Source organism: Buteo buteo, chromosome 11 (assembly GCF_964188355.1).
Source record: "Buteo buteo chromosome 11, bButBut1.hap1.1, whole genome shotgun sequence".
NCBI classification, from domain to species: domain Eukaryota; kingdom Metazoa; phylum Chordata; class Aves; order Accipitriformes; family Accipitridae; genus Buteo; species Buteo buteo.
Window position 1 is genome coordinate 1,379,104 of NC_134181.1, and position 18,978 is coordinate 1,398,081.

At 69.3% G+C, this 18,978-nt stretch overlaps 2 protein-coding genes across 2 annotated transcripts; both read right to left on the reverse strand.

Moving 5' to 3' along the window:
• Positions 1–991: 991 nt before the first annotated feature.
• LOC142036527 (cadherin-1-like) lies at positions 992–5,881 on the reverse strand. Its single transcript, XM_075039761.1, has 13 exons — positions 5,803–5,881; positions 5,559–5,714; positions 5,343–5,487; positions 5,051–5,223; positions 4,545–4,673; positions 4,242–4,427; positions 3,903–4,147; positions 3,624–3,766; positions 3,268–3,492; positions 2,790–3,011; positions 2,577–2,707; positions 2,188–2,331; positions 992–2,057 (listed from the first exon to the last, which is right to left on the reverse strand). Exons 3-13 carry the CDS (start codon positions 5,437–5,439, stop codon positions 1,845–1,847), a joined length of 1,908 nt encoding a protein of 635 aa, XP_074895862.1. The 5' UTR covers positions 5,440–5,487; positions 5,559–5,714; positions 5,803–5,881; the 3' UTR covers positions 992–1,844.
• Positions 5,882–11,553: 5,672 nt separating this feature from the next.
• On the reverse strand, positions 11,554–17,965 carry LOC142036228 (B-cadherin). The gene is made up of 15 exons (XM_075039354.1): positions 17,800–17,965; positions 15,588–15,766; positions 15,382–15,501; positions 15,007–15,162; positions 14,782–14,926; positions 14,467–14,642; positions 14,250–14,378; positions 13,975–14,160; positions 13,657–13,901; positions 13,437–13,579; positions 13,015–13,239; positions 12,696–12,914; positions 12,462–12,592; positions 12,224–12,370; positions 11,554–12,131 (listed from the first exon to the last, which is right to left on the reverse strand). Exons 1-15 carry the CDS (start codon positions 17,948–17,950, stop codon positions 11,919–11,921), a joined length of 2,565 nt encoding a protein of 854 aa, XP_074895455.1. The 5' UTR covers positions 17,951–17,965; the 3' UTR covers positions 11,554–11,918.
• Positions 17,966–18,978: the final 1,013 nt, after the last annotated feature.

The window sequence follows — 18,978 nt, forward strand, 5'->3', positions numbered from 1 at the left end:
AGCAGGGGATACAGCTGTCCCCTGCCCGGCCAGGCTTGGCCTGACGCCGGAGTGGGAGGCCGGCAATGTAGGCCCTCGTCCCTGCTCCCCACAGGTGTCAACAGCATCCATGCCTCTGGCAGGTCAGGTATTTCAGGGGAGCTCCCACCCCAGGGCTTGCCTCTGCCCCGCGCACAAGCTCTGGCTGCATCCAGCAAAAGTTAGCACCTTGCATTGAGAAAACATTTCTGTCTACAGAGGGAGAGCCCAAACACATTTCCATATCGTAATGGGCGTGTAGAGGCAGAGGTGTGCAAGATGGGCATTACCGCCTGCTCTTGGGGTCAGTGGCCAGACTTGCCTTTGGAATAAACAGCTTATGTGTGTGTTGCAAAGCACATAAATCAGCAACTTGCCTGCCGAGGACTAACAAGGCAGGATGACTGCAAATCCTTTGCCAGCCTCCTAGGCTGCTGCATGTTTGAAAGCCTTAAAGCACTGTGAGGTATGTTATTCTTTTGTGTTTCCTTACTGGGTAGGGCCTCTGAAGGGCGGTCAGAGCAATTACAAGGTTGGACAAACATCGGCGATCTCTCACGCTTGCTAACAGCCTCGTCTCTGCTGCATGGCCCACACAGGTCAGGGTGTTGGGCCAGGCACTGCGCACACAGGGCACAGCCACCATGATAAGGCACAAGCTGGATTTTTCACACCATATCCTTCTTCTTCTTCTTTCCCTAAGGGCCTGTCCAGGCAGACTCGGCATGAGGCAAAGCCATGACCTGCTGTTAGCTGCCAGCCCTGCCTCCTCACAGCCCTTGGTGCTGAGAAAACACGTGCTGTGGTACGGATCCATCCCTGTTACACAGAGCTGGGCATTTGCCATCTGCCCTTTGGAGGCAGCAGCAGCCATAGCTGCACAGAGGAACGGCTCTCTACAGGGCAGGCCAGCCTCTGAGTACGGACACAGGAAACCAGCAGAGCTGCACACAGAGAAAAGGGCTTTCAGTTTTCTTAAAAGAATTTATTATTTCAATTTTATATAAAAACCATAGAATCAATTAACACTAGACCATTGCTGGCTTCCCAGAGGGCATCAGAACCCTTTCCCATGATAAAAAATACAAACCATGAGAACAGCTAAACACATTGTTCAGAATTTGAGTAAAGCCATTTGATTTCCAAAAGCGCCTTTCACTGACTGCACAATAATTACACCTGGCACGACAGAAGGAAATCATATCATAATTTGGGATACAGAAAAATAGAGATCTGCCTCTATGTACTCTATCAAATATAATTCCCTCAAGTATAGCACGTGACAGCACATCTTTGGTCTGTGTTTATCAATCATCTCGCCCCTCTCCAGCAGAGGCGCATTGCTGGGGCCACCCTGCTTCTCTGGCGCCAGGTTTGTGAGCCGAGCGCGGCGGCAGGTTGGCACTTGTGTCGGAGCTGGGAGCACGAGGTATTTCAGAGAGCGCCAGAGAAACGCTTTTTCCCCCCACGGCAAAGGGAGGGAGGCAGCGGGGCCTGTCCCTGCCGGGGAAGAGGAGCTGATCCTGGCTCGCGCAGCCAGAGCACCTTGGCTCCAGGACGGGGAACGGACCGAAGGGCTCCATGTCCCGCCTGGAGCCGAGGGGGGCCAGGAAACACACAGGGTCCCCAAACCGCCCCCCCCAGCCCCAGTGACCCCAAGCTTCCCCTGCACTGAACATGGGGGATGTGGATATCAGGTTGAGGGGGTGTTGGAGTGGGGTTTGGCCACCCCCCCGGGCAAAGACCGACGTGAGTCCAGTTGGGTGAAATGAGGTGAGCTGCCTGCGCTGGGCGGCTGCCGGCCGGACCGGAGCCACGGGAGGATCCTAGTCATCCTCCTCCCCGCCGCCGTAGAGGTCTGCCAGCTTCTTGAAGCGGCTGCCCCAGTCGTTGAGGTAGTCGTAGTCCTGGTCGCGGTTGGAGGCAGAGGAGTTGAGGGAGCTGAGCGAGGTGGCCTCCGAGCCGCTGCCCTCGTAGTCGAACACCAGCAGGGAGTCGTAGGGGGGGGCCGTGGGGTCCGTGTCGGCCGCTTTCAGGTTCTGGGGGGGGGGGCAGAGGGGTCAGCGCCCATTCCCGCTGGGCTGGGGGCCACTCCAATGGTGCCTCTGTGGATGAGGGGCTTCATCCCCCTGGTTCCCCCCCCGAGCACCACATGGGACCAGGGCTCACCTCATCGATGAAGTTTCCGATCTCATCGGGGTTGGCGGGCCGGGGCCGGTACTGGGGGGCGGCCATCAGCGGGGGAGCCACGTCGTTGCGGATCACCTCTGGGCGGGCGTCCAGGCCCCGGTGCAGCTGGCTCAGATCATAGTCCTGCATGGGGATAGAGAAGGGGGGACATGAGGAGACAACGCTCGAGGGACAACCACAGGCATTGCCGCGCTGCGGCTCGGGGCACCAAGGTGTGCAGGGTACTGGGTGACTGCAGGAGGGGACGGGGGGGCGAGCAGGTCCGCGGCAGCATGCTGCACCCCAAGCATCCATTGCGGCTCGGGGAGCAAGGCCACCACCCGCCGCAGGGAGGGTGCCGCAGGTCCGGTCCGGCACAGTCATCCCACCTGGTCCTCCTCGCCGCCACCTTCCTCGTCGTAGTGGTAGACGTTGTCCCGCATGTCGTCCTCGGGCGGGAGCAGCGGCTCCTTCACCACCTTCCTCCGCCTGGCGAAGAGCAGCAGCAGCAGTAGCAGGACTGCGAGCAGAGGGCACCGGTGTCAGGGCGTCAGGGCAAGGGTGGCCCCGTCCCCATCCTGTCCCTGTCCCGCGGTACTCACTCAGCAGCGCCAGGATGGCCCCCAGGATGCTGAGGATGGCGGGGACGCCCAAGCCGCTGGCGATGTACGCTCGCCGCTCGCAGTTTTTGGCCGGCCCTTCGCAGTCGCACACCTGAGCCTTCACCGGCGTCACCTGCGCCTTGCCCTGGCTGTCCGTCAGCCTCAGGAAGATGTTGTACTCCCCCGGCTCCAGCTGCTTCACCAGGCTCAGCACCAGCAGGTCTTGCGCAGCAGAGAGAGGGGTTGGGCTCAGAGACATGTCCCCGCTTCCCCGGTTTAGGGACACCCTTGGCACCGGTGCAGGGCTTTGCCATGTGGCAGTTCCCCAGCCTGGTGCCTATCACGGGGGCCAGCACCGGCTGCGCTTGGGGGGGGGCACAGAGAGCCAAGGGGGGGCTGGGATCTGGCCCTCACTCGGCATCTCCCCACCACCCCACGCCAAGGGCGGGTGGCCAAGCCAGACCAGGCAGCACCTTACCTTGTCTGGTCACCTTGACAGTCCAGTTGGCACTGGAGCCGTGCTCCAGCGCTGCCTGGAAGGGGTAGGTGTTGGGGGGCAGGTCCTTGTCGACGATGTTCAGCGTCTGCTCCTCGGGCTGCCGGCTGCAGATGTCGAAGAACCGGGGCTCTGGCATGGGCCCGTTGTCGTTCACGTCCTGGAGGAAGAGGAGCAGCGTCCCCGTGCCGGTGGCATCCGGCGACCCTGTGGGGCCGGAGGTTAGCAAGGCACCTGGGGAGGGGGTCCCGGTCCCGACCCCTGCCCCAGGAGCCCCAGTGGGACACGGGTGGGCGGCAGCAGCCCCTTCCCAAAGGGCAAGGCAGGGCGCTCCTCACCGCTGTCCACAGCCAGGACGATGGCCTTGTAGGTGCTGTTGATGGCGTGCACCGACTCCCGGTCCAGCGGCTGGGCTACCGTGACGAAGCCGTTCTCGGGGTCGATGGCCAGCCACCCTGCGGGGTCACTGCCCATGCGGTACCTGGGGCAAGCGAGGGGTCAGTGGGGGACGGGATGCTCTGCAGAGTGGGGGGGAAGGGGCACACGGCACAGCGGGCACAGTGCAGCCCCCCGGGCACCCCAGCACGGCCCCCTGCCACCGACCCCCCCACACTCACGTGATTTTCTGCCTCTGATCCCTGTCCGGGTCCTGGGCCGTGTAGGAGGTGATCTGGTGCCCCATTGGCAGGTCCTCCATCACCTCCACCCTCTTGACGGGGGGCACGAAGACAGGCGCTTCGTTCATGTCGCCAACCAGCACCAGGACGCTGGCCGTGGAGAGCGTCAGGGGGACGGTGAAGGGGACAGCGTTCTCCACCGTTACCAGGAGGTTGTACCGGCTCCTGGTCTCATAATCCAGGCCCTGGAGGAGGGCAGGAGAGAGGAGCCAGGGTAGTGCCAGTGCTGGCGGGGAGGCAGCTGACACCGGAGCAGCGGGCACCGGTGGCAGGACCCACCTTGGCAGTTTTCAGAATGCCATCGTTGGTTTTGGGGTCGGTGGTGATGCTGAAGTCGCCGTTCTGGTCCCCACTCTTGATGCGGTAGACGGCTCGCCAGGCAGGGGAGCCCTGCATGTCCTGGTCTGTCACGTGCAGCCGGGCCACCACCACCCCCACCTCGTTCTCGTTCACCGTCCCCTCGTACTGCAAGAGAGGGGACAGGGACAGTCACCCACACGGTCCCGGGCACCCCCGGGGTGGAGGGGCTCATGCCACGATGGCCCGGGGAGAGCAGTGGCTCGTGGGAGCCGGCTCAGGTACCTCGGTGGGGTCGAAGACAGGAGGGTTGTCGTTGGCATCGGTGACTTCCACGATGGCGGTGGCAGTGTTGGTCAGGCCACTGCCCTCCTGGTCCGCAGCCTGGATGATCAGCGTGTAGTTGGGAGTGGTCTGCAAGACGAAATCACTACTGTTAGGTCCGGCGTGTCCCCCTCCTCCAGGAGCATCGCCTGCCTGCTCTTCCACCCTTCTCCAGCCATGGCGTTCACCACCGGCACAGACGCTTGCCAACGTCCCCACTGCCCACCCGAAGGGCTGGCACTCCACCCGCTCGCGGGGCTCAGCAGGGCTGGGGGCCCTGCAATGTCCCCAGCACAGATCCCCAATGGGTTTGGGGCTGCAGACACCCCAGAGCAGGGGACGGTGACCCAGGGATCACAAGTCCCCAAACCAGCCAGACACCGGGGCTCTGGCATCCCCGGCTCCCTGCGGCAAGTGCCACCGCGGAGCTGCCACGTGGTCCCCCCGGACGCGGCAAGGGCGCCCACCTCCCGGTCCAGCCCTGTGCCGATGACACTGATGACACCCTTCTGTGGGTCGATGGTGAACATCCGTTGCGCGCTCTTGGGCTCCTCACTGAGGATGGAGTAGCCGATGATGCCGTTGTTCACGTTGATCGCATCGTCTGCATCCGTGGCGTTCACGGTCATCACGGATGTGCCTGGGCATGGGCACAAGCAGGGGAGGTTTTACTTGTGGGACAAAACCCACTGGACACCCCAGCACAGCTCCGGCTCAGGGGTCTGCATGAGGCTCCCGGCTCACCGCTGCCCCACGCACCTGGTTTCGCGTTTTCCTCGATGTAACCGATGAAGACTTGCTTGGTGAAGACGGGCCGGTTGTCGTTCTGGTCCGTCACGGTGATGATGATCTCCATGGGGTCCTCCACGGGCTGCCCGTTGGCCGCCACCGCGTGGGAGAAGAGCTGCGAGGGGCACCGTCAGCCCACGCGTGGCCCCAGGGACCGTCCCCTCCCCATCCCGGCCCCCCACTCACGACGTATTTGTCGATATTCTCTCGGTCCAGCGGCTTCGTCACCTCCAGCCACCCTGTCTCCCGCTCAATGATGAAGACACCCACGGGGGGGGTGTCCGCCCCCTGCCCCGTGATGCTGTAGAAAACCTGGGTCTCCTTGTCCTTGTTGGATTTGATCTGGTGGCGAGGCGGAGGGGGGGTTAGAGGGGTCCCGGTGCTCCAGGGACCCCCCTGCTGTGTGCCCTGTCCCCACGGGGCCGCATACCTGCACCAGCTTCTTGGGGAAGGGCCCCCGCTCGTTCTCGGGGCAGTTGATGGGGGGGATGACCCAGTCCCTCTTCTGCCGCCGGAGGCCATGGCCGGGCTCGGGGAAGGTCAGCACATCAGGCTGCGTGTCCTGTGGGGAGAGTGGCGCGGCTCGCTTCCGCACGCTCTGCCCTGGGGAGAGGGGCTGCAGCGATCCCGGGGAGAGGGGCTGCGCTTTACCTGCCGGTGGTGGTGACGGCGGTGCCACCGCCTGCGCAGGGTCACCCTGGCCGAATGCTTCTTGCCTGCAGCGTCCCAGGCGTGGACGGGGAAGCTGATCTCCCGCTGCCGGAGCTGCAGAGGCCGGGTCGCAGAGACGACACCGTCCCTGCTCACCTTGAAGCGCGTGTCGTCCGAGAGGTACGTGGTGTGCCGCTGCTCGCCGCAGTCCACAAAACTCACTGGGGACAGAAAGAGCGAGTGGGCAAGGAGGTCCCGGTGCTGCCCTGGTGGGAGCTGCCGAGGGCAGGGCAGGCACCGTGGGACGGGCAGGCAGGAGGGTGCAGGACAGCGTGACACGGACACACGCAGCACGGCCACGGCTCAGAGGCACGGGGGGGACGACCATGGGGGTCACAGGCGTGGCAGGGATGCACCACGCACGGTGCCACGCGCCCTGCCGGGATCCTGTCTTGGGCACGGGCAGGGAGTGCGGCATGACGCACGGTGCATCCTTGCCGTGGCTTTGGTGCGGGATTGGGCACGGCACAACGCGCTGTGCCATGGGATCTCCGCCGGCCCGTGACAACGGGGCAAACGGCACTCAGCACAGCGCGTCTCTGCTCTGCGTGGCACACCCATGTCTATAGCACCGCGTACGGCACATCCCCACGCACGGCACCGCGCGCATCACATCCCCACGCACGGCACGTCCCTGCCTTGTGTCACATCCCCATGGCATAGCGTGTCCCCGTGTGCGGCACGTCCCCGCTGCCGTGCCAGCGGGCAGAGGGTGCTGCTGCTCTGGCTGCTTTTCAGATAAAAACAAGGGCAGCACCCACTCACCTGCGCTGGTACCCAGCCCCCCAGCAGCTGATCCACAGGGCACTGCAGGCTGGTGGATTACATTGCCCCGGTGCCTGGGGACCCGTGGGGTCCCCAAGCCCCCCCGTGGCCGGGGACCATAGCCATGTGTCCGCAGCAGGGGCATCAACCTGTGCGGCAGGAAGGTGCCGGCCCCGGCGCACTCGCGGCGCAGGGTGGCAGCCGGGGCACCCAACCTGCCCAGGCACCCTTCGGGACCGCCGATGCTTCGGCTGCCGGGGGTCCCCAGGGACAGCAGGCACCCACCGCAGACCGGGGCAGGTGGTGTCCTGGCATCACCAGCTTGGCACCCTGCTGGGGCGCGGTACGAGCCGGGACCGGCACGCGGGGGGCCGCGGCCAGCCCAGCGGGAGGCTCCGAACGGTGCTTCGGCGGTCAACAGGCATCACATGAGCCGGGGCCGCGCTGCCGGGAGCTCCCGAACAAACACCCTTTGTCCGGGAGATGGTTTGTTTGAGCCAGCGGCACCCCGGCTGGAGCCCTCGCCAGCGCAGCCGCCATCGGCCCCGGCGTGACCCGCACCGCGCAGAGCGGGTGTCGGGGCTGCGCCGCGGGAAGGCGACGTGTCCGGGGTGGGAGGCAGAGCCGCACGCCCCGACGCCGGGCACGAGGCCGCTGCTGGGGCCGGTTCTGCCATCCCGTGGGGTTACGTCAGGCTGCGAGCAGCCCAGGAATTCGGAGGTGGCGGGTGGGGAGCGATCACCAAGCTCTGGGCTGGGGGCTGCCACCCCCCTGTTTGCCATGTTGGCCCCCAACCCGGCCCGGGCAGCCGGGGAGGACGCGCCGGCACGATGCCAGCCCAGCTCGGCCCCACGGCGGGACCCCCGGCAAAGGCTGTGGGCTGGGGGAGCCGGTGAGGCCGGCTGGGCAGGAACGTGCCAGGACAGGTCGGGTGCTGCCGCAGCGGGGGCTGGCGGTGGGGAGAGGCATCCCGGCACCCATGGGCGCAGGCGCGGCACTTGGCACCCGGTACCTGGCACCACGCCGGATGGGTGCAGCGAGTGGGCAGTTCTCAGCCCCCAGCCCCACACCGAGTGCAATGAGTGCTCGGTGCTCAGCACCCGCTCCCCCCCCCTTCCCACCCGGCCATGCACAACCTGTTTTTCCAGCTCCTCCGTTGAAGGAAAGCCATCCCCAGCCATCCCCAGCCCTCCCCTCCCCAGGGCTGGGAACCAGGGGGCCCCTCTCCTCTCCAGGAGCAATGGAGCAGGAGGAGAGGAGAGCTGGGGGGGGGGGGGGTGTCCCTTGGGGGGATCCCCCCCTTCCAGGACCCCTGCCACCACCCACGGGGCGCTGGGACCCCCTGTATTACCAGGCTGCCGACCGGGGCAGGGGGATGAGACCCCGCACCAGGATGGGGACCAGGGCAGCCCCCCCCCCCCAAGCCACCCCACATCCTGCGGCGTCTCGCCGGGGCTGAGCACGGGCTGACTCACGGGCAGAGCCGGGTGCCACCAACCCCGGCTGCCACCACCGTGGCGGTGACCACGCCGCGGTTGCGCAAACACGGCTCTGCCGGGGCGGAAACCGGCGGCGGTGGCGGCGGGGCAACTCGCGTCAGCCCGCGGGCAGCCGGGGCGAAGGTGCTTTGAGTGGCACGTCCCGCCAGCGCACCCGCTGACGTCACCCGAGTTTCGCTGTGACTTCAGACTCTCGAGGTTCCCCCACCCAGGGCTGATGGGGGAGCGTCCCAGCCTCCGCCATGTCCCGTGGGGCCAGGACACCCCAGAAACACCCCCCCCACCCCACCACCACCCGCCGAGCAGAACCGTAGGGTCCCGACCCGGCCCCGGGGACGCCATGGCCCCCGTGCAGGTGTTCGCCGCCCCGGCCCAGGTGCCACACGGGGCCTGTCCAGACCTGTTGGAGGGAAAACACCGCGCTCAACTCATCAGCCTAATTACAGGCCGGCTCGTTAGCCCGCCCTCGCCGCGGCCTGGCCGCGGGCTTTGGTGCGCTGCATGGCGCGGGGGGCGGCATTGCCGAGCGCCCACCGTGCTCATCCACCCACGGGGCCGGGCGTCACCAGGCTGGCACATGGCGAATATGGGCAGACGTCCCCTTCCCTCCTCCCAGGACCCAAAACTGGAAGTGCTGGTGCTGGGATGGGGATTTCCAGCAGGTCCCGGCACTGGAGACACGGAGGCGGCGTGGCTGCCCATGACCCTGCTATCGGGCACAGCCCTAATGGACACAGGCTGCTGCATCCGGGCAGCTTCGTTAATGATCAACCAAAGGTTAATGAACGGGCAATTCCTGAGGTGTGGGGCAGGGTCTGGCTCCTGGCTTGATACCCGCAGCCCAGGCGAAGCCATTCCGGAGCCAGGGAGATTTGGAAGCCCCCAGTGCAGTGCTCGGTGCTCTGCACCCCTCAGCCCCGTGCCCACCCCAGCCACCCCCGGCAAACCACGGTGCCGGCACCACCGCCAGCCATTAACCGGCGCAGATGGCGATGGCCCAAGCCCTGCCCTGGGAGCCTGCACCATGGATCAGGGGGGTGCAGACGTGCAGGGCACCCCAAAGTGGCAGCGGATCCCCAGCACCCGTTTCCCTGGGCACACCTTTTCCCGGTGCCTCCCCTGCACGCTGAGGGCCGGCAGCACCCGGCTGCCCCGGCCGGGGCTCGGTGCCACGGCAGAGGGAGGCTGCTGGCAACCCGGGTTGGGGCCCAGCCTGGCACAGCCATCATGGCCACGCAGGGAAGGCTCAGCGCCGGCACCCGCCACACCGGGACGGGGATTTTGTGCCGGCGTGGTGAGACACCACCGTCCCCACACCAAAAGCCACCCGAGGAGGCCGCGCTAGGGGCTCTGCTCTGCGGCCACGAAATGTGGATTCACCCCCACGAACCCCCGGTGCCAGGACCCCGCGGGCGGGCGAAGTGCGGGGCAGGACGGGCGCCTGCGCGGCCCCACACCCCAGCCTGCCGGCCTCAACAGGTCTGCGCCGCCTGAGTCAGCGCCGCCCGCGCCGGCGCGCCCCGGGGAGAGGCACCCGCTGCCCCCGTGACCCGACGCCATTCTGCCGCGGTGGGAACACCGGTGCCAGCGCTGCCCCGGACCCTCGGCGTGGTCCCACCGCCACGCGCGGAGGCTCAGCCACGGCTCTGTCCCCATTGCCACCTGCGGCGGTACGCGCCGAGCCTGTCCCCACCACGATGGCCTCGTCCCCGCCGCCACGGCGCTGTCCCCCGTGGCCCCATCCCCGCAGCCACCCACGGAGCCACGGAGAGACCGTCCCCGTTGCCACCCTGGCACCAATCTAGCACCGACCCACGGCTTCGTCCCCCATCGCCACCTCCAGCGCCACGCACCCAGCCCGTCCCCACGGCCACGGCTCCGTCCCCACGGCCACCCCTGTGCCCCTCACCCAGCCCGTCCCCACGGCTCCCCGCCTTACCGCGTCCCAGCGCCCGTCCCGCCGCCACGCCGTCCGGTTCCACGGCGAAGGCGAAGGTCTCTTTGGCAAAGCCGGGCTGGCACGGTGCTGCCAGCCGGTGACCAGCCTGCCCGGAGAGAGACATCAGTCCCGGGTAGGGTCCCGCCACCCCGGGCAGGGTCCCACGGTCCCGGGCAGGGTCCCACGGTCCCATCCCTCACCTGGAGGAGGAGGAAGAGGAGGAGGAGGCAGAGCGGGGCCGGGCAGCCCCCCCGCCGCCCCATGGCGAGCTGCCGGTACGGTGCCGGTACGGTGCCGGAGGGATCGGGACGACGCCGCCGCCGCCGCGGAGCCGCAGGTGAGTCCCGGTCGCGGTCCCGATCCCGCCCCGCAGGTGCCCACGGGGGAACCGCCCCGCCCCGCCCCGCCCCGCCCCGCCCCGCCCCGACGGGAGGCGGGGCCGCCCCGCCCGCCACCGGCCCCGGTTCCCCGGTACCCGGAGCTCCGTGGGTGCCCGTCCAGGGCGGTGGGAGCGCTGGGGGGGGGGGGGTTGTAGGAGCCGGGGGGCTCCCGGGACGCACCCACCCCCACGGCCCCCGCGGGTCCCGGCTATGCGGGGGACAAACGTCGCGCCCCGGGGGCCCCACGCCAGAAGGGGGGGGGGGTCCACGCCAACCCCCCCGGCTGCTGCTGCACCCCCCGTCCCCTCCAGCACCTCGCCCCCCCGGCACGGCCCAGAGAAACCCCCGGGGATCCCCCCCCCCCCGGGGCCACCGGCCACCCCACGGCTCCCGGGGCTTTGGCGTGGGGCAGAGTCCAGCCGGTGAGGAGCAGCCGGTGCTGGGGGTGGCCGCGGGGGGGAGCGGGCAGCCCCCCCCCAGCCCCCTGCCCGCATACAGCACCTAAACCCTCGTCCCCACTGATTTATTGCCCGGAGCCGTGGGGCTGGGGGCTGCCCCGCCACGCGTGGGGTGATGGTCACCCCGGGGGGACAGGGTGGCACTCGGGGGGGGGCTGCAGGTGGGCAGGGTCTCCAGCTGCCCCGGCACAGAGGGGGGGAATTGTGAGGCCGGGAGGGATTTGGCACCACGAACGGCCAGTGCCACTGGTGCTGCTCCTGCAGGGTGGGGGGATGTCAGTGCCCTGCCCGTGCCCACCCACACTGCACCCCATGGGGACAAGGACACCCTGCGGGAGCCCCCACTGCTGGGGGGGGGGGTCCATGGGCAATGCTGCAGCCTGCAGGTATCGTGCTGGGGTGGGGAGCAGCCGGGCACTGCTGCGGGCAAGGGGGATGGGGGGGTCTGAGGGGGCCACAGCGGGGCTGGGGTCAACACCAACCCCCAGGGTGGGCAGCAGCTCCCCCGGGACCTGTCCCAGGGCACAAAGCCACGCAGAGGCTGGAGCATCTAAAAAAAAAAGAAACCACATCCTTTATTAAAACTTACACCAGCACCCGCTCACCTCGTCCGTAGCGTTACACTACCTTTATTTCATACATTAAAAAAAACAAAAAAAAAAAAATAAAAACAAGAAAAATACAAGAGGGGAAGGTAAGGGGGCTGCCGCCGAGGCGGGGGGGGGGCACGGCGGAAGGGGGCAGCCCCAAGGCACGGGCAGCGGTAAGGCGTGGGGTGGGGAGGGGGGGGGGTCCTAGTCATCCTCCTCCCCGCCGCCGTAGAGGTCTGCCAGCTTCTTGAAGCGGCTGCCCCAGTCGTTGAGGTAGTCGTAGTCCTGGTCGCGGTCGGAGGCAGAGGAGTTGAGGGAGCTGAGCGAGGTGGCCTCCGAGCCGCTGCCCTCGTAGTCGAACACCAGCAGGGAGTCGTAGGGGGGGGCCGTGGGGTCCGTGTCGGCCGCTTTCAGGTTCTGGGGGGGGGGCAGAGGGGTCAGCGCCCGTTCCCGCTGGGCTGGGGGGTGCCCCAAGGGTGCCGGCACGGATAGGGGGGAATGGGGCTCACCTCCTCGATGAAGGTGCCAATGTCATCGGGGTTGGCAGGACGGGGCCGGTACTGGGGGGCCGGCAGGAGGGTGGGAGCCACGTCGTTGCGGAGCAGCACCTCGGGGCGGGCGTCCAGGCCCCGGTGCAGCTGCCGCAGGTCGTAGTCCTGGGGAGCAGGGGGGGACATGATGGAGAGGGGCAAGGTCAGGGTGCCTGCGCTGGCACCAGTGTCCCCCCCAGACCCCTGACAGACCCACCTGGTCTTCCTCCCCGCCGCCTTCCTCGCCATAGTAAAAGACGTTGTCCCGTGTGTCATCCTCAGGCAGCAGCAGCGGCTCCTTCGTCACCTTCCTCCTCCTCATGAAAAGCAGCAGCAGCAGCAGGATGACTGGGGGGGGCATTGGCATCAGCAGGGACATCCTCCCGGCCTCTGCCCCACGGGAGTGGGGTGCAGCCCCACAGCACTGGGACCCCCGGGACCCCCCACTCACGCAGCAAGGCCAGGAGAGCGCCCAGGGCGGCAAGGACGAAGGGCAGGCCGGTGGCGGGCTGGGATCTCTGGGGACAGCTCTGCGCCGGCCCCTCACAGTCGCAGACCCGCGCGGTGATGACGGTGAGCTGGGCTTTGCCGGGCCGGTCGAGGAGCCGCAGGTAGACGCTGTAGAGGTCCGGCTCCAGCGGTGCCACCAGCCGCAGGGTGACGGTGTCATCTGCACAAGACCGGTGCCGTGGGTGACCCGTGGCGGCGTGCACCGGTAACGCCGGCTGCGGCAGAGCCTGCCTCGCGCCGAGCATCGCCCCAAGCCTTACCTTCGTCGCCGACCTCGGCGGCCCAGCTGTCCCCCGAGCCGTGGCTGAGCTCGGCGCGGAAGGGGCCGGTGTTGGGGGGCAGGTCCCTGTCGGTGATGGTGAGGACCTGGGGCTGGGGGCTGCGGTTGCAGACGGTGATGTCCCGGGGCTCGGCTTCAGGGCCGTGGTCGTTGACGTCGAGCAGGGTGAGGAGCAGGGTGCCGGTGCCCGTGGCGGGCGGCGAGCCTGCGGGGAGGAGCCACGCTGGAGGGGGGATCCCCAAAACCAGGACCCTCACGGGCACAGGGATGCCCCGAGCTGGGGTGGGGACAGGCAGCCCCCGGCACCGCTCCATGCCAGAGCCGGGATGTGGTTCCTGGCGATGGCAGCACGTGTCCCTCACGCGGGACGGCGGGAACAAGGGCCCCTTTCATGGCCCTCACCATCGTCCACGGCCAGCAGCACGGCGGCGTAGGTGCTGTTCTTGACGAAGGGGGACTCGCGGTCCAGGTGGTCCCGTGCCGTCACGAGGCCGTTCTCGGGGTGCACGGCCAGCCAGCCTGCCGGGTCATGCCCCACCAGGTACCTGGGGGGCAGAGGGCAGCTAGTGCCACGGCAGGGACCCCCCCCAGACCCTGACCCCAAAACTCCAGCCCCGCTCACTTGATCCTCTGCCCTTGTGCCTTGTCGGGGTCCTGGGCCGTGCAGGAGGCAAGGGTCTGCCCCGGCGGCACGTCCTCCGGCACCCGGGCGAGCTGCGCCGGTGGGTCGAAGACGGGCGCCTCGTTGACATCCTCCACGTTGACCGTCACCGTGGCGGTGGCCGTCGGCAGCTTCACGGCGAAGGGGGCCTCGTTGGCCACGGCCACGTGGAGCACGAACTGCTTCTTGGCCTCGTAGTCCAGACCCTGGGAGAGGGGAGGGGACGGGCAGCACCCCGCTGCGGGCAGCGAGGGGGGGGACACGGAGGGGGACACGCACCTTGGCGGTGCGGAGGACGCCCTCGTTGCTGGCGGGGTCGGTGGCGATGGTGAAGGCACCTCCCTCGTTGCCACGTAGGATGGAGTAGACGGCTCGCCACGCCGGCGTGCTCGGCTCATCCAGGTCGGTGACGGCCAGCCGGGCCACCTCCCGCCCGGCCTCGTTCTCCGGCACGGCCGCCTCGTACTGCGGGTGCGGGGCCACCGTCAGTGCCGCAGCCCGGCGGGCACTGGCCTGCGGGGAGAGAGTCCTGCCGGGGGGGGACCCCACGTTACCGTTTTGGGGTCGAACTCGGGGGCGTTGTCATTGACATCCGCGATCTCAATCACCGCCAGCGCCGTCGTGGTCAGACCCTCGCCGTCCAGGTCGGCCGCCTGCACGGTCAGCGTGTACTCCCGCACGCGCTGCAGCGGACAAACGGACAGATGCGCACCCCATCAGCCCCCCCGCCCGGGACCAGGGCTGCCCGCCCCGCGGTGCCGCAGAGCCCACCTCCCGGTCGAGGCCGCTGGCGATGACGCTGAGGGTGCCGGTGGCCCTGTTGACGGTGAACATGTGGGGATGGGGCTCCCGCGGCTCCTGGCTGAGGATGGAGTAGGCGATGACGCCGTTGTAGGTCTCCACCGCGTCGTCTGCGTCCGTGGCGGTCACCTGCATCACGGAGGTACCTGGGGACGGGGACATCCCGGTGAGTGGGGTGGGTGGAGGGGACGGGGTACCCACACGCCCCACGGGGATGGTCCCAGGGCTGTCCCCAAGGGATGTGGCCGGCGGGAGGCAGAGCTTCCCCACGGCACGGGGTCCTACCCGGCAAAGCGCCCTCCGGCACGGAGCCCCTGAAGACCTCCTGCGTGAACTGGGGCTTGTTGTCGTTCTGGTCCGTCACCGTGACTATGATCTCCATCGGCTCCTCCACCGGTTTGCCGTTCTCGGACACGGCGTGGGAGAAGAGCTGTGAGGTGGAGGGGGTGAGCCGGGGGGGGCTGGTACGGCATGCCGGCACACCACGGCAACCCCCCGGCAGGGACCTACGTGATACTTGTCGATGCGCTCCCGGTCCAGCGGCTGCGTCACCTTCATCCAGCCCGACTCCTTCTCGATGGTGAAGATACCCTCGGGGGGGGCGTCTGCCCCCTGCCCCGTGATGCTGTAGAAGATCTTGGTGTCTCTGTCCCGGTTGGATTTGATCTGGGAGGAGACGTGGGGAGGGGGGGTCAGTACCCGCGCCCCCCCCAGCGGCATCACACCCTGCCCCGATGCTGGGGGGATGGCCACTGCCAGCATCGCTCCCACCCTCGACGTGCCCAGCAATATCCAACCCCAGCCCCCCACCCAGACACAAGGGGGATGGACCCCTCCCCGGCACCCACATCTGCGCCCAACCCGACTGACCGCCCCACCCCATACCTGAACCAGCTTTTTGGGGAAGGGACCCCTCTCATTTTCGGGAACCTTGATGGGGGGGATCACCCAGTCCCTCTTCCGTCTCCTGGGAGCGGCGCGAGCCCCGGGGGCCTCGGGGAGATCCTGCGGGACGGGGGGGCATGGTGAGGGTGCAGCTGGTGGGGGGGGGGGGTGAGGGACAGTGTTGAGGGGCAGCTGGGCAGCGTTACCTGGGGGGAGCGCCTGCTCCGCACAGGAACCGGGGCAGGGTCTGACCGGCCGGCAGCATCCCGGGGGGGGACAGCGAGCACCCTGCCCACCCCCGGCAGCCATACGGGACCCCCATCCTCCTGCACCCCAACGTCGGGCTCCTCGGTCCCGTCCGGCCCCGCGCAGCCTCCGGAGCTCGCTGCGAGAGGGTGGGGGGTGAGGGTGGCTGGGGGGGAACCTGTCCCCCAGCCCCCCTGTCCCAGCAGCCCCCAGCCCCAGGACCCCGCACCCCCACCCCAGCCTCCTGAGGCAGATCAGGCAGGGGATGGCAGATTAGGCAGGGGATGCCGGGAGCGGCATGGGAGCGGCACAGGAGCGCGGCGGAGGTTTCGGCTTTGTTTCATAGATGACGGGAAATTCCTGGGCAGGCAGAGCCCTGCCCCAGCCCCCCACCTGGTGTGTCACCCCCCTCAGGGCTCCCAGCCCCCCACGGCCAGGATGAGGGGCACAGCACGGCCCCCAGCCCCCCACCCAGGACCACGCTGCATCCCCTGCGCTGGATACGGCCCAGGCCCCTGCACCCCCGGCCGGGAGGCAGGATTAGGGGATTAGCGGAGCTAAGCCAGCTCCGGAGGCTGAGCGGCCGTGAGAGCCAGGAGGGGACGGGGAGCGGGGCTGGGGGGGTTGCGGGAGCGGGAGGGAGACGTGGAACGGGGCAAGGAGAGCTGTGCCCCACAGCTGCCCCACACCAGGGTGGGAAGCGAGCCCTGGGGCAAGGGTCCCCGTACCTGGAGGGCAGTGCCGAGGGCCCCTCCCAGCCACGATGGCTGCGATAAGGGACATCGGTGGGGCCTGAAGGGCCCCAGCCACCCTGGCAAGCAGGGCCAGGCTGCAAGGACCCCGGGGAGGGCCCCCAGCACCCACCACGCGAGTCCCCAGCCCCGCTCCCCAGCTGTGGCATGCATCGCTGCTCCCCACGGAAAAGCCGGGTGGCACACCGGGGTCCGGATCCACAGCCTCGCTCCAGCCCTGGCTCGGAACCCCACCATGCCCTCGGGTCCCCCGATGCAGAGCCCACATGGAACTGTGCCCGCTCGGTGCAGCGGCGGAGCCGCACGGCCGATGCCTGGGCCACGTCCTGCCCACAGAGGGGTTTCGCAGCGGCGTGGCCGGACCCCAGCCCCTGCCCGTGGCGGGAGCTCGGCAGAGCCCATCTCCGCTCTTGGCAGCCTGGCAGGAGCCGCCCGGCTGGCTTGGCCGAAGGAAGCGGGATGCGGCGTCCGAAGCAGGCGGAGGTCAGGGCCACTCCTGGCACGGTGAGAGCACTTACCGCCAAGGAGTGCTTTTAGAGCTCCACAGCCATTAGGCGAGCGCTGGCTGCGGCCACGGTTCCCGAGCAGCCCCGCTCCCTGGGGATGCCGCCGAGCAAACAGGGCGGACAGGCCCAGGCAACACACGCTGCCCCTGGGCACCGCCGGCACCGGGCAAAGAGCCAGCGGCGGCGAACCCCTGCCCGGCCTCGGGCCAGGTCGGCCGGACTCTGCAGCCCACGGCACCACGTTCCTGCCCACGGCCAGAGAAGGGTGGCCCTGGGGCACCCAGCCCCATCGCCAGCCTGGCGCCGGACACCCACCCTGCGGGGATGCAGCCCTGTCCCGGCGGCTCCCCGCGGGTGCCCCATGGCTGGACCAGAGGCGCCAGCGCTGGCATCAGCCGCCACCGGCCCCGGTGGAGCCAGACGGGGAGACCGGGCATCGCCAGCCCCACGGCCCGGGGTGGGGGGGCACAGCCCTGTACCGCAGGAGCCCAGCCAGCCCCACAGCCAAGAAAGGGCTCGCCCCATGGCCCAGCCCCACAGCCCGGGGACCCCGGCCAGCCCCACACCCCCGGCAGTGCCAGCTCCCCCCGAAAAGCACCGACCCCCGGGGCACAGCCGGCCCCACATCCCACCCCAGGACCCAGTCCCACGGCTCGGCGACCCCGGCCGGCCACAGAGCCAGCCCCACAAGCCGGGGGGGGGGCAGAGCGGGGCCGAGCAAGCAGCGAGGTGGGCCCCCGCCGCCCCCGGGGGCCCGGTCCGCCCGCCCCACCGGCGCCGCGGTCCCGATCCCGGTCCCGATCCCGGTCCCGATCGCGGTCCCGATCCCGTACGGCCGGTTCCCCCCGCCGCACATCCCGGGGGAGGTGTGGGGGGGGTCCCGGGCGAAGCCGCGCCCCGACGGCGCCGGTTACCTGGTGCCGGGAGCGGCCCCCGGCGCAGCCCCGGGGGGACGCACGGCCGGGCCGGGGGGGCGGCGATCGCGGCGGCCGCCGGCAGGAACGGGAGGAGGAGGAGGAGGAGGCTGAAGAGGAGCGGGCAGAGCCCGGAGCGCGGCCCCCGCATGGCCCGTTCGCCGCCGCCGTCGCCGCCGCCGCCGCCGCCGTCGTTCCGGTCGCCGCCCGCCCCGCCCCGCCCCGCCCCGCCCCGCCCCGCCCCGTCCGCTGCAACGCGCCGGTCCAGGTGAGGCGGCGGCCGCGCAGGTACCGCCCCGCCCCGCCCGGCCCCGCCCCGGAGAGCGGCCCCCGGTGTCCTCCCGGTGTCCGTCGCCCCCGCCCGGCACCCCCCGGTTCCTCCGTGCGCCCCCCGCGGTGCCTCCGTCCCCCCGCCGCCGTTCTCCCCGGTGCCTCTGCGCGGTCCCGTAGGCACCGCCCGGGCATCCCGGTATTACCGGGCGCGATCCCGGTACCGCCGTCTGTCCCTCCATGTGTCTCCGGGCACCCCCGGTACCTCCCCGATACCTGCGAGCGCTGCGACCCGCCGCCCCCGCGGCTCCCCCCGGCGCCGGTACCGGCCCCATACCGGGGCTGAGCCCCTCCCGGTGCGACTTGTCCCCCTGCCCGGGGCCGGGCTGCGGCTCTTGGGGACCCCCGGAGACCCCCTCCTCCCCGCCACCCGGGGACGTGGCATCCTGCGGCGGGGGCTCTCCCAGCACCCCCGGGCCAACCCTGCTGGGGGCGAGGGGTCGGGGTGCTCATCCCCACCGGGGGGGGTCTCATCTGGCACCAGCCGCAGCGTTGCCCCCTCCCCAGCACCCTGCCGGTGGTGGGCATCACCTGGGGGTCGCACCGTGCCGGGTGTGGGGGCTCCGAGGGTCCAATGGAGGGGGCTCAGCTCCCCGGGGGTGGTCCTCGGCACCCCGCAATGCATCGGGCATCCCCGGTGCCGTGTTCCCCCCCTGCCCCCCATCAGGTGCTGCTGGTTGGGCATGCTGGGGGGCCTGCACCCCCCCACACACATTTGGGTGCATGGGACCCCCAGAGCAAAGCAGGACCCTGAGGTGGGGCCATGTGTGCGCCCCGGCCCCCGCTGGGGTGGGGTGTCCAGTGCCCTGGGGTGCTCCTGGGGTCCTGGATTCCGTTGTGTCCCCCCTC